The 15,492-nt window shown below is 37.6% G+C and overlaps 1 protein-coding gene across 1 annotated transcript in view; it reads right to left on the bottom strand.

Annotated features, from left to right (window-relative positions):
- Nucleotides 1-6,891: 6,891 nt before the first annotated feature.
- LOC124595335 (cytokine receptor-like factor 3) overlaps nt 6,892-15,492 on the bottom strand; it is a 133,501-nt gene continuing 124,900 nt past the window's right edge. Inside the window, exon 7 of the mRNA XM_047134044.1 lies at nt 6,892-8,040. Within this exon, the coding sequence (XP_046990000.1) occupies nt 7,814-8,040 (227 nt within the window). The 3' untranslated portion in view covers nt 6,892-7,813. The remainder of the gene's footprint in view (nt 8,041-15,492) is intronic.

The following is a 15,492-nucleotide window of genomic DNA, read 5'->3' on the forward strand; positions in this document are numbered from 1 at the left end:
TATCACAACAACATAGTTTTTCATCTTACTTAGTTCTAAAATATTCTTTAAAACTGTCATACACTTACTGGATTCATTGCATACTATGTACTTAGTACCAGTCACACAAGCACAAAGTCACTGTCCATCAATATACTCTTACATGACATCAATAATGTTTTCTCTCCTCACTGCAGGTTTCATAATCCCAGTTACACAAATGTAAAACTTCATTCTTCAATAGTTAGTGTGCTTTCTACCATTGTTATCCACTAGAAAAAGCACAATGAATTTATTTGCTGTCTATCTGACATTACTATTACAACTTTCCATTATGTTTTGAACCTCATGTTGGTAAAAAAGTTCCTTGAGATGGAACACTCCCGTCCACAAATCAACATATTTTTAGAAAGCATCACTCATGCAAAACTCAGTCTGTCCTTCTCTCACATGATATCCTGCAAACTATGTATATTCTTAGATTTCCAAAAAGCATTCAACAGGTCACTGCAGACTGTTAACGAAAATATGAGCATATGGAAAAGGTTTCCTGATATGTGTGTAGCTCAAAAACTTCTTAAGTAATAGGTCCCAGTAAAATCTCCTTGATTGCAATTGTTCATCAGAGACAAAGGTATTGTCAGGGGAGCCCCAGGGGAGTTTGACAGACCCACTGTTATTCTCTACACATGTAAATGATCTGACAGAAAGCATGAGCAGCAATCTGCAGCTGTATGCTGATGGGTACGGTAAGATGTCGTCATTGAGTGACTGTAGGAAGGTACAACACAGTTTGAACAAAATTTCTAATTGGTATGATGAATAGCAGCTAACTCTAAATGTAGAAAACTGTAAGTTAATGCAGATGAGTAGAAAAAACAATTCCTTAATGTTTGAATACAGTATCAGTAGTCTGCTACTTGACATAGTCAGGTTGATTAATTATCTAAGTGTAATGTGCAAAGCAATATGAAATGGAATGAGAATGTAAGGATTATAGCGGGGAAAGCAAATGGTCGACTTTTTTTAGTGATAGAGTTGTAGGAAAGTGTGGTTCACCTGCAACAGAGACCCCTTGCAGAACACTAGTGCAACCCATTCATGAGTGCTGCTTAAGTTTTTGGGATCACCACCAGGTTGGATTGTTTGGGGGAAGAGACCAGACAGTGAGGTCATTGGTCTCATCGGTTTAGGGAAGGGTACAAAAGGAAGTCGGTTGCGCCCTTTCAAAGGAACCATCCCAGCATTTACCTGGAGTGATTTAGGGAACTCACGGTAAACCTAACTCAGGATGGGCAGACTTCAGATTGAACGTCATCCTCATGAATGTGAGGCCAGTGTACTAACCATTGCATCACCTCACTCGGTTGGATTAAAGGAAGACATCTAAGCAGTTCAGAGTTGTGCCACAAGATTTCTTCCAGTATGTTTGATCAACATGTAAGTATTACAGAGATGCTTTAGGAACTCAAATGAGGATACACACAGGAAGGGCAATGTTGTTTAAAAGGGTGGCTAGAGAACCAGCATTTGAAGCTGACTGCAGAACAATCCTACTATAGTCGTACCATAGGTACAACCACAATGGTGGAATATCTGTTTAGAGACTAGACAAATGTGTGGTTCTTGAAGAGGCGCAGTAGCCATTTCAGTAGCTGCAGGAACAACAGTCTGGATGGCTGACTGATCTGGCCTTGTAACATCAACCAAAACGGCCTTGCTTTGCTGGTACTGTGCACAGCTGAAACCAAGGGGAAACTAAAGCCGTAATTTTTCCTGAGGGCATGCAGGTCAACTGTATGGTTAAATGATGATGGTGGCATCTTCTTGGGTAAAACATTGTAGCAGTAACATAGTCCACCATTCATATCTCTGGGTCGGACTATTCAAGAGGATGTCATCATCTCATCACCAGGAGAAACAAATCTGGTGTTCTATGCATTGGAGTGTGGAATTTCAGATCTCTTAATGGGGCAGGAAGGTTAGAAAATTTAAAAAGGGAAATGGATGGGTTAAAGTTTGGTGTAGTGGGAGTTAGTGAAGTTGGGTGGCACGAGGAACAGAACTTCTGGTCAGGTGAATAAAGGGTTATGAATGCAAAATCATATAGTGGTAATGCAGGAGTAGGTTTAATAATGAATAAAAAATAGGAACACAGATAAGCTACTATGACCAGCATAAGGAATGCATTACTGTAACCAAGACAGACACAAAGCCCACACCCACCACAATAGCACAAGTTTATATGCCAACTAGCTCTGCAGATGATGAAGAGATTGGAGAAACATATGATGAAAGTAAAGAAATTATTCAGATAATTAAGGGAGATGAAATTTTAATAGTCATGGGGGACTGGAATTCTATAGTAGGAAAAGGAAGATAAGGAAAAATAGTAGATGAATACAGATTGGGAAAAGGAATGAAAGAGGAAGCCATCTGGTAGAATTTTGCACATGGGCTAATTTAATCATAGTTAACACTTGGTTTAAGGATCATGAAAGAAAGTTGTGTATGTGGAAGAGACCTAGAGACATTGGAAGGTTTCAAATTGATTACATAAAGGTAAGAGACAGATTTCAGAACCAGGTTTTAAACTGTAAGACGTTTCAAGGGCTGATGTGGACTTTTACCACAATTTATTAGGTATGAACTGTAGATTAAAACTGCAAAAAGGAAGGAATTTATGGAGATGGGACCAGGATAAACTGAGAGTACTAGAGGTTGTAGAGAGTTTCAGAGGGAGAATCAGGGAATTATTGACAAGAACAGGGGAAAGAAATACAGTAGTGGAATAATGGATAGCTTAGAGAGATAAAACTGTGAAGGCAGCAGAGGATCAAGTATGAAAAATACGAGGACTAGTAGAGATCATTGGGAAACAAAAGAGATACTGAATTTAATTAATGAAAGGAGAAAATATAAAAAAAAATGCAGTAAATGAAACAGGTGAAAGGGAACATAAATGTCTAAGGAATGAGATTGACAGGAAGTGCAAAATGGCGAAGTAGGAATGGCTAGAAGACCAATGTAAAGATTTAGAAGCATATATCACTAGGAGAAAGATAAATGCCACCTACAGGAAAATTAAAAAGATCTTTGGAGAAAAGAGAACCAGCTATGTGAATATCAATAACTCAGATGGAAAACCAGTCCTGAGCAAAGAAGGAAAAGCAGAAAGGTGGAAGGAAGATATAGAGGGTCTATACAAGGGAGATGTACTTGAAGGCAATATTACGAAAATGGAAGAGGACTTAGATGATGATGATGATGATGATGATGATGAGATGGGAGATATGATACTGCATGAAGAATTTGACAGAGCACTGAAAGACCAAGTCAAAACAAGGTCCTGGGAGAACACAATATTCCATTAGAACTACTGATAGCCTTGAAGAGCCAGCCATGATGAAACTCTTCCATTAGGTGAGCAACATGTATGAGACAGACAAAATAGCCTCAGACTTCAAGAGGAATATAATAATTCCAATTCCAAAGAAAGCAGTTGTTAACAGATGTGAAAATTACTGAACTCTCAGTTTAGCAAGTCACAGTTGCAAAGATCTAACACAAATTTTTCACAGAAGAATGGAAAAGCTGGTAGAAGCCGACATCAGGGAAGATCAGTTTGGATTATGGAGAAATGTAGGAACACGCAGCAATACTGACCCTATGACTTCTCATAGAAGATAAGTTACAGAAAGGCAAACCTAAGAGTCAAAGGGTTTGAAGGTGAAGCAGTCATTGAGAAAGGAGTGAGACAGGCTTGTAGCCTATCCCCAATGTTATTCTATCAGTATACTGAAACAAAAGAAAAATCTGGAGTAGGAATTAAAGTCCAGGGAGAAAAAATAAAAAGTCTGAGTTTTGCCGATGACATTGTAATTCTGTGAGTTCTGTCCAACACAGCAAAGGACATATGAGAGCAGTCTTGTGTCTTGAAAGGAGGATATAAGATGAACATTAACAAAAGCAAAATGAGGATAATGAAATTTAGTTGAATTAAATCAGGTGATGCTGAGGGAATTAGATTAGGAAATGAGACACTTAAAGTAGTAGATGAGTTTTGCTATTTGGGCAGCAAAATAACTGATTGTGATCAAATTAGAGAGAATATAAAATGTACACTGACAATGGCAATTAAAGCGTTTCTGAAGAAGAGAAATTTGTTAACACTGAGTATCAATTTAAGTGTTAGGAAGTCGTTTCTGAAAGTATTTGTTTTGAGTGTAGCAATGTATGGAAGTGAAACATGGATGACAAATAGTTTGGACAGGAATAGAACAGAAGCTTCTGAAATGCGGAGCTACAGAAGAATGCTGAAAATTAGATGGGCTGATCATGTAACTAATGAAGAGGTACTGAATAGAATTAGGGAGAAAAGGAATATGTGGCACAACCTGACTAGAAGGAGGGTTCAGTTGACTGGACACATTCTGAGACATCAACAGAACACCAGTTTAGCACTGGAGGGAAGCGTGAGGGGTAAAAATTGTAGAGGGAGGCCAAGAGATGAATACAGTAAGAAGATTTAGAAGGATGTAGGTTGCAGTAGTGACTCGGAGATGAAGAGGCCTGCACAGGATAGAGTAGCATGGAGAGATGCATCAAACCAGTCTTCAGACTGAAAACCACAATGACAACAGAGGCGTATAGACAGCCATTTTTCCCTTCCTCAGTCTGCGAATGGAACAGGAAGGGAAATGACTAGTGCTGGTACAAGGTACCCTCAGCCATGCACAGTGGTTTGTGGAGTACATATGTAAATGTAGATGCAGATGTGCCCTGGAAGTTTGCTTTTATTGTTTATGAACTTCCTGCAACTACTTTCTGACAGCACACTGAACCTGTTTGTACACACAAGATTTGATTATGCATGCCGAAATACAGCATTAATGCAACCATTTTGAAAAAGTACAAATTAAGAAGAAAGATGATGCATAAGATGGGCTTACAGAGGAAAAATTAAAATGGTAGTGACTCACAGAGACATGCAAAATATTCAGCAACTATTTTGAGTCATTTGGCGAATTACATCAAAATGTTGTTGGTACAGTAAGCACATATAACTTTGTAGTTTAGGGTTCCAAGACTTTTATGTTGCATGCAGCATACAGAACCATCAAATAGCAGACTGAATCAATTAGTTATTAATTCATTCAGATCTAATAATTCAAGATATGGTGATGTATCAAGCAGGCTTAAGATTAGTGCACTATACATTTGTGCTAACCTCTTATCAGTGTTATTCATCTTCTGGTTGCTGTTTTTCCTGACAGATTAAAACATTTGTTAATTAAAGTACTTTTATAACATGAGGAGAAGAGACTGTGCAGACAACTAAAGGGCAGTTAGCCTAGTTAGGTTTTCAAAGAGGTCATGAATAATTCAGTATACGCCCACAGAATCGCACACAATTTTTTGTTCCGCTTTGAAATTTCACTCCAAGAGAGGATTTTCAGTAGAAAATGCAATTTACTCACCTGTGTGTTTGGTACATACAGGACTTAAGCTTTTCACTTCATTTGACAAACAGGTTTTGATTTTGTGGACCATGTTTAACCTCAGGTAGGTTGGACTATTATGGAGTTTTTGGGAAAGCTTATTGATGTTTCTTTTCTGGCTTGAAAACAAGAAGCAGAAGGTTGTTCTCCATTCTCAAGAAACAAATTTTAATTGGACAGGGGTGTTGTAAAGTGGGGGCACACGGTGTTTCATTTTTGATCAACACAATTCTACTGTCCATTAAAGCTATGCAACTTCCTTATCCATCATTACGCTACCCCCATTCTCAATCTAGTGCCTCACAAGTAATTTCCATGCGGATGACTTAGGTTCAAGTCCTAGCCCCATAGGTGTCCACAAAGGGGCTGACCCCTCCACCCCCCAAAAAAAATCTGGAGTACAGAGATTTTATTCACTATGGTATTCTCCTCCACTTCTAGAAGTGATTCCCTGTGATTCTGCTGCAGCTCTTGTTTCACCAGTTGTGGCACTACACGGCTGATCACAGTAAGATAATACAATGGTTTCAGCAACTGCTGTTTAACTTAAGTTTGTTTGGCAATTTCAGTCTTCCCCTCACCTCTGGATAAATTTCTGCAGACTCTCATGCTTGTCCCATCCCACACCTAGCCTTACAACAGTCCAGCCATAGGATTTTCCTATGGAGTCAAAGTTAGCACCACATGAGAAAGCAAACACACCATATGCAGTGATGCTGCATTTGCTGTGTAGGGTTCTATGTGGATATGACTTCTAAATAGCTGTCTATCTGCATCAATGGCCATTGCCAAACTGTGGCTGACCACAGACTTCATTATTCAGTTACTGATCACACTTCACACAATCACTCCAACGTCATTTGGACCCCTCCCCAGCTCTCCATACTGTCACCACCACCACCACCACCACCACCACCACCACCACCTACTCCGAACTCTGCAGGAGGGAATTATAATCCCCTCCCCCAGTCTAAACATCTGCTTATCTACATTCCTTGCTGCTTCTTTTAGCCCAGCTTCCTTTATTTCCAACATGGTTTTTCCCATTTCCCTTCTTTCTTACTGCAAACTTTACAGTTTTGCAATTGTTACTTTACTCTGTTCCCATTTTGGCACTGCCATTGTGAGCCACCTATCTCCAACTCTCCTGTTGCATATGTTATTGGCTACAGGTAAGTTGTTGCTTCACCCGAGTTTTGTTAGAATAGTTCAATAATTTTAAGGTGATTACAAAAGGTTGACAGTTGCTGATAGATGTATCTGCCGGAAGTTGTCAATCTTCTGTTGACTAAAAATAAAAAAGCTGAGAGTCAATGAAAAAAGGAGTACGGAGATCACAATAAAGCCAGAATAGTACCAATATAACAGAACTAATATTTTTCACAATTCTTTATTTTGTTAAAATGCATAACAATTTCTTATAATTTTTATTTGTATTGTAAGTTCTTATAATACATGACATTTCTCAATACAAACATTTATCAAAGAATGCATGTGTTTATACATGTACAATTTGAACAGATGACTGAATGACAACAATATTTTCAGGATCCCTGGACACAACTGTATTTCATTAGATCAGTATAGAATATTGTGTAGATTAGGGATTCGGTATCCTTCAGACATCAATTCCAATTTGCTGTATAAAAACTTTATTCATTTGGGGCATAAACAACAACACTGTGTAATGCTCAAAGCAAATCATTCAGAAATACATAATAAAGAGCAAACATGTGAAACATTTCTATCTAAAAATAGTGAATCACATTAACATAACTGCAAAAAGAGAGATGTTTTAGGAAAAGGGCACAAACATACTGTATAGTGACACATATGTAAGTAAATATTCTCAATGAAAACATTCTCAATCATGAAGAAAATAGTATAGCAACACTCACAGAGGTTAACCAGCAGAAAATAAGATTACAAAAAATAAAAAAAGAATTAATGCCTAAAACAATAGCAAGTCTGTAACCAGAAGCACATAAAATTTAGAACATGTACACATAAAATAGGAGGTTATCCATAAATATGAAATCTTCAATAGGTAAACTGTCACCAGCAAGTTATGTAACAGACACTCATGACATGGAGCACTGAAAAGATATTTAAAAAGTAAAGCTAAACAGTGAAAAACCACATACTGAAAAATGAATCAGTTCATTAGGCACACAATGGTAGACATTTGGGACAAAACAACAGACAAATTATAGTGAGAAAAAGCTTGTTAGTAATTTCAGTGCTGTAAATAATGAGAAAGATGTATAATTTTAGCAAAAGTATAAATTCATTAATTTTATTTTTGTAACTGGACCTGCAATTACCACACTCCCTCACTCAACCAGCACTTTCCAACCAACTTGTCCAAAACAGATAGCAAAAAATAGTTTGTGCAGTGGACTGGTAACATTCCAGTCATAAGCTACAGTCTTATTACCACTGTCAATATGGATGCGGACCTTACTATTGCGGACATGTTCACATGTGAAACATAGTTTTGAACCTTTCTCCAGTGGAGGCAATTTGGTAGTCTTCCCCTTGCCGTCCACAAATACACTTCCTGTAAAAGAAAGAAATTTTATTCAATATTACTTATTGAGTCAATAATTGACACAATGCGGAAAAGGAGGGTTGCTTTTTTCTGCCACATTTTCAGACTACAAGAAACCAGGATACTGAAACAACTGTTCACCTACTTTTGGAAAAGTAAGATCAAGAACAACTGATTCAAAGAAGTTCAAGACGATTTAGATGAGTTAGGCTTGACAATGCAACAAATTGAAGGCAGAGAAGAGAAGAAGATTCTGAAACAAAGTGACATGAGATTTAAACTAAAGACATTTACACGCAAAAAATACACCATAACTGATGTAGGAAGGGCAGCCAGGTCGGAAAGGATGAATAAGTTTTCGGAGTAATGCAAATTGTATTTTTGCAAAATAATTGAAATTTTGCAGTTTTAGTACGAGACCGTATCTCGTTAAATCCCTTGCACCCCAGCCAATTACCTCTCCCTCACCCCTCCCTTGCCTTCTTTTCCCACTCTCAAATCTACAACTAGTAGTAAGACTTAAATGTATATGGATTGTATAAAGTGCTCCAATGTGGGTGTAAAATATGAAAATAAATAAACAAACAATTACTTATAAAAATATTTTAAAAACGGTCATTTGCTGTAAAATTAATATCTTTACAACAGTTATAATATGGTTCAGTAAAATGTGTGAAAAGGTCATTTACACAAATGTACTAATATTTATTAAGACTAAGAATACAATTCTGAATGCACAATAGGGGTTTCCTGTGGCCTCATTACACATAACGGTTGCTGAAGAAATAAAACAGACAATACAAGAATAAAAAGATTGCTTTTGACGCCTTTCATGTTATAAAATGTTTTGGCTGCATTGGTAGCTTTTGTATTTGACAGTATCTAGTTAGATCTTCAGACAGACTGGGGCAAAAGTGAATCCATTAGCCATATTTAAAGATCTTGCAAGACCTTTAAATACAGCTGAAGGCTTCATTTATGCTAAAAAATTCTCATTAGTTCTGTTTCATGAAAAGAATGTCTCAAGTAAAAACCAGCCAGTTTTTATACAAAACAGGAGATGCTCTGCTGATCAACTGAGAATACCTGAGATGAGACATATTTCTAGTCAGTTAAAATCATTTAATGCTCTGGTGACAATTTCATTTAATTACATTCTGCCTGTTTTTATTAACCAAAAGATATCCTGCTAAGAATGTCTTTTTTGAGAGAACAAATTTCATGACCACAAATGGAACATAAGTAAATCTAAAAAAACTCATTGTTCTCCGAGCAGCTCAATTCCCCTTCCTAACCCTAGGTAGGGGCAGGGCCATACTGTGGTCATCGCAAGACAGGCCTGTTTCAAGAGTGGGGGTGGGGGAACTTCTGTTAAAATACAAAAAGTGTAGACAATGGATCTGTAAAACTGTAAAAGAAGGGAAAATAATAAATTATTAAAGTGGGAATAAAGTGGCTAAAACTGAATTAGTATCTTAAACTTCAAAAGCATAAAACTACAAGCTTTTACTCTGAACGTATAAAAAATAAGATATTACAAGAATAGGCCTAGAATGATGGATGTATAAATAGTAAAAGACAAACATCATAAAATTATAGATGTACAGTTATCACTACTGTCACATCCTGTTCCCTGTAATTATAGTTGCTGAACATAGTTTCACTTTTTTAATTTATTGTTTTATACTTTTTATGGTATTATACTTCCAATGTTTTAAATTTTTAATATTTAATGACACTTAACGGAGTTCTATGTCCTCCACATAATTATACTGCTATAATGTTACAATGTTTATGTTTTTTGTGATTTATACATCCATTATGCTAGACCTATTTTATACAATTTTTTTAATACTTTTAGAGTAAGACCTTATACCGTCAAAGTTTCATATTTTTAATATTTTAAGACACTAATTCAGTTTTAGCTACTTTATTTCCAATTTTATAATTTACTATTCCCCGCCCCTTCCCCCGTTACAGTTTTGCACATCCACTGGTCAACAATTTTCGTATTTTAACACAAGAGGTTTTTTGCAAAATAATTGAAATTTTGCAGTTTTAGTATGAGACCTTATCTCGTTAAATCCCTTGCACCCCTGCCAATTACCTCTCCCTCACCCCTCCCTTGCCTTCTTTTCCCACTCTCAACCTTCCTCATTCCATTTTATAATTTTACTATTTCATGCCATTTACAGTTTACACACCCACTGTCCTAAACTGGCGTTAGTGTAGAAGCTGCAGTAGCCGTATGTAGAAGGGCACGTGGTCGACAGTGGTGGAGGGAGACACCATGGTGGAATAAAAGAGTCAAGGAGGTAGTGGGAAGGAAGAACAAGGCCATCATACTGTGGTTCCAAGAAAGGACTAAATTAATAAGAGAGGAGTATAAGAAAAAGAAAAAACAGAGGCCAATAAGACAGTGGTTGAGGAGACAAGAAAGTGGATGGAAGAATTGACAAAAACGATGGAGAAATAGCACAGGAAGTAAAAAAGTACTGTAAGGATTGGCCAAAAGTAAGAGGAGAGGTTTGAGAGAGGATGCAACAATGATGGATAGAAATGGCAAAGAGGTTAATAACAATGAGACATTGAAAACAGTGTGGAAGGAGTACTTTGAGCATTTACTAAATCTGAATGGACTTGGAGATGAGAATAATAGAGTAAAGGAAGTTGAAATAAACTGAGGAGGAAGGGGGGGAGGGGAGTGGGGAGAATTTGACATGGAAAAAAATGGAAATGGCACTGGACAAGATACAAGGTGAAAGGAGGAAAGGCACAAGGTGTGGATGAAGTGAGTGTTGAAAAGGTAAAGGTAGCATGGTCGATTGGGGAACAGTGGCTATGTTGTGAGATGAGGGTGGTGTGGAATGACAAGAGACTCCAGAAGATTGGAAGAGGGCACCAGTTGCCCCTATATTCAAGAAAGGGAGTAGGAAGGAGTGTGGATATGAAAAGATCCTGGAGGGCAGAAACCAAACAAGGGTCAAGAACAAATTGAGAGAGGAACTATGAATTTGGGGAAGACCTTGTGATGGCCTTTCTTGATATTGAAAAGGCATTTGCTAGTGTCTGTAGAACAAAGGTCTGGAAAGCACTAGAAAAGAAAGGAGTGGAAAAAGACTTGACAAGCAGAGTAAAGGAGATGTACTGTGGAAGCCTGAGTTATGTGAAAGTGAGAAAAGTAAGAACAGATTGGTTCCAACAAACAAGTGGTGTGAAACAGGGCACTGCATTGTTGCCTCTCCTCTTCATTGTGGTCTTAGATGAGATAATGACTACAGTGACAGAAAAAAAATGGAGAGGACAAGATGAAAGCAATGGTGTTCACTGATGATTTGATGATGTGATGAAGCAGGAAGGAGGAGATTCAGGAACAGCTGGAGGCTTGGGAAGAAACTGAGAGACAGTGAGGAATGAAATTTAATGTAAATAAATATGAGATCCTGGTTACACCTAGAAAGAAAGGTATACCAAATAGTGGAATAAGGATTGGAAATGAACAATGGAAGAAGGTGGAAAGTGTCACATACTTGGGAAGTGTGACAGAGAAAAATGGAAGAAATGAGAAAGAGATAAGTGAATGTGGCAGACAGGCAGAACCATTCCTGAGAATAGGAGCCTGGTTTGGAACAAAGCCATCCCACAAGAAAGCAAAGAAAGCAATGTTACTAATCCCAATACTGGCTTGTGCACCTGAAACATGGGTAATGAAGAAATGAGATGTTTGCAGATTACAGGCATGTGAAATGAAGTCCCTCAGAAGTAGGATAGGAGTAACAAGGAGAGAGAGGATGAGGAATGAAAACGTAAGGGAAACAGTACAAGAGACACCCTTGCAGAGCAGGACAGAAACATCAAGGCTAAGATGGTATGTGGACTTGAAGAGAATGGAAAATGAGAATTACCAAGAAGATACATGAAATGCAAATTCAAAAGAAACAATCAAGAGGAAGACAAAGGGATAGATGATTGAAAGTTGTGCATGAGTGCGAAAAAAGAGATGGGGACTGGACCAGAGTGAACACAGAAAGGTGGTGGGAAAACACAACTAGATAGCAAGGTTTATGTTCCAAACAGACCCAGCCTGGGGCTGGAAACAGTTCAATATGGTGATGGTGGTGGTGGTAGTGGTGGTGGTGGTGGTGGTGATGATAATTAAGATAATACTTCTAAGCTATTAATAATTTAATGAGAATTTGTAAATAATTATACTTTCTATACTTTTAGCAAGACTCCTCTTGCTCAACTCATGACATCCCCACAACTCCCCTCCTGCTTCCATTTCCATCCCTTAACCACTCTCACACCATTTACCCATTCCCCCTTCTTTTCCCCCTTTTGCCTTCTTTTTCCTCTTTCCCCGTCCTCTAACTGCTAGACTACTCTACTAGACATTTATCTAAAACACTGACAGCAGCTGCAAAACACAGTACTCTGAAGCAAGATTCTGAATAGACAAGGCAGGTTGTCAAACAACTATGTACGTAAATTCTACATTTATGTAAAATTCTTTTTTCTACTTATTGTAAACATTGGTACACATTTAGTTTTACTTTGTTTTAGACCTGACAATGATCCAGAGTGATTGAAACATGTCATACAATTAAAAATGTGCAACTTACACTGAACGACAAATGAGAATTATTTTACATATACATATATACATCGAAGAGCTAAAGAACTGGTACACCTAAATAATACCGTGTAGGGCCCCTGCAAGCATGCAGAAGTGCCGCAACATGATGTGGCATAGACTCAACTAATGTCTGAAGTAGTGCTGGAGGGAAATGATACCATAAATCCTGCAGGGCTGTCCATAAATCCATAAGAGTATGAGGGGGTGGAGTTCTCTTCTGAACAGCACGTTGCAAAGGATCCCAGATGTGCCCAATAATGTTCATGTCTGGGGAGTTTGGTGACCAGCAGAAGTGTTTAAACTCAGAAGAGTGTTCCTGGAGCCACTCTGTAGCAATTTTGGACGTGCGGGCTGTCACACTGTCATGCTGGAATTGCCCAAGCCTGTCAGAATGCACAATGGACATGAATGGATACTTACATAAGTGTCACCTGTCAGAATCATATCTAGATGTGTCAGGGATCACAACTGACATGCAGGGTCCATGGATTCATGAGGTTGTCTCCGTACCCATGCATGTCCATCCACTCGATACAATTTGAAATGCGACTCGCCTGAATAAGCAACATGTTTTCAATCATCAGCAGTCCAATGTTGGTGTTGACAAGCTCAGGTGAGGAATCAAGCAGTCATCAAGGGCAAACAAGTGAACCTTCAGCTCCAAAAGCCCATATTGACCACAGCACTGTATTCTGCCCGTTTACATATCTCAGTATTTGAATAAACATGTCTATACCAGTTTCTTTGGCACTTCAGTGTAGTTGGACACACTTACGATATTTAAAAGTTTAAAATTTGGTACTTTTTATATATATTTTTTGAAAAAGCTGGATATTTTACTGTATGGAAACAATGGTTTGTGGCCCATTATTGCTTTCCCTCATAATTTGTAGCCATTTTTATAATGCCATATGTTTTTCGTGTGATAAGAGTGTGAATTACTGGAGATTTTGGACCTTCATTTCAACTACTTGGCAGGTAAGAATTAGCATATCATTATTTGTATTACTGTTACATAACCTAATGTATTGCATAAAGAGTATAAAACTGAAGTAGGTTAATTATAGGTTGGAGTAAACAATGTAATACAACAGCATGAACTTTCATGTAACACGAGTCACTTTCATGTAATTAAGTTTTTATACATGAGAGATATTAGAGATAACTGTATCTTGTTCAGTAATTTACTTCTTAGTGTAAATGTGTAACTAATATCACTAGTAAAAATTTCCTAATTCAACCAATATTGTGACAACAGAAAATTAAATGTGTAATGTGAGTCACAAAATCTGAGTCACAGTTGTATGATTTTAAGATTAGAAGAAGAGGATGCCCTTGGCAGCAGTAGAAAGACAGAGTAGGAGGAGGGAAAAGTTAAAAGAGTGATGGAAAAGTTGAAGAATTTAAGAAGAAACTTCTGGAATAAGTTCGTGGGGGGTGGGGTGGGGGGTGGGGTGGGGGGAGGGGGGGGGGGACCAGCAGAAGCAAAAACAAAAGTTTCTACAGTTGAGTCAACATAAACAAGGACTGTTATTAGAAGAAAGGAGAGCTAAAAATAGGGAGAGTGTTAAAAAACATAGGAAACATAAGATGCAATGTCAGAAACCTAGTAAAGCAAGTTTGTCACCGTATAAGTCAGATAGTGCTCTGGATAAAGCCCTGACTCGAGTGCTGCAATTATTTGCATTAGCAAGGTGCTGTCAACTATACCTGAAAATGTGAAGGTAGTTTCATTCTGGTCAGACGGACCTGCCTCACAGTTTAAAAACAAATATATTACTGCTGCTGCGCCTCAATTTTAGTCGTTTCATAATGTGGAAATCGAGTGGAACTTATTTGCTACATACCATGGTAAAGGAGCCATAGATGGAATTGGTGCAGTTGTGGAACAGCTAGTGGCGAACACAGTAAAAAAGTGAAAATTCATAGCAGGTGATGCATCAACTTTCACTCAGGTGGCTGCAAGTACCACAACTATGCAGGTCTTTCATGTGTCTATTGATGAAATTTAAGGCATCAATGTGAAACTTAATCTGGCTCAAATATTTTCTTCAGCACCATCAATACCAAACATAAAAAGGCATTCATTGCTTTCACTACAAGAAAGGAATACTACAAACATATCTGCTGTCTCCAAAGAATTTTGCTGCTGCAAATCGTCATACTGAGGAAACTAATAGATAGTGTGAAAATTGGACACTGGTACAAAATTGAATATGACAGTAAATTCAATGCTGAGTACGTGCAGTTTTTGGAAATTCTTACTTAATCAGTACAATGGAGTGTGCTGGTCACTATTGGAAATGGACTGTAAAATGTGATGAAATTATAAAGAAAATTAATACACTTGATGCTGTCAATGCAAGAAGATATTTTCAGTTCTCTGACTTTTAACTGAACTTACAGTTCATTTCCCCAGGTGTCATGGTCTTATAATTTTTCATAGTGTTTGAAAAGTTAAATGTTAATGTTAAGATTATCTTATTTGGCACATAATGTCATATTTTCATTTCTCTGCTTGCAGGAAAAAGTTTTTCCAACAAGAAGTAGCAAGTAACACGAGTCACATACAAGTAACATGAGTCACGTAGCATTGAGTCATGCGCCTTTTTCAATATATTACAATATTTCACTTGGTATAAATATTTTTAGAAATGTGTAACTCTGTCATTTGAATGCCAACCTAATATGCATTTTCAGTGATAAAAACCAGATCCATACTCCTAATAGTTTGAGGACACTTTCGACCTAAAATACACATTAGGAATAGGATGTCCCAAATTTGTAACACGAGTCACAACATAAATTACATTCTTGTTTTTTAA

The sequence above is a fragment of the Schistocerca americana genome, chromosome 2, assembly GCF_021461395.2.
Source record: "Schistocerca americana isolate TAMUIC-IGC-003095 chromosome 2, iqSchAmer2.1, whole genome shotgun sequence".
Taxonomy (NCBI): domain Eukaryota; kingdom Metazoa; phylum Arthropoda; class Insecta; order Orthoptera; family Acrididae; genus Schistocerca; species Schistocerca americana.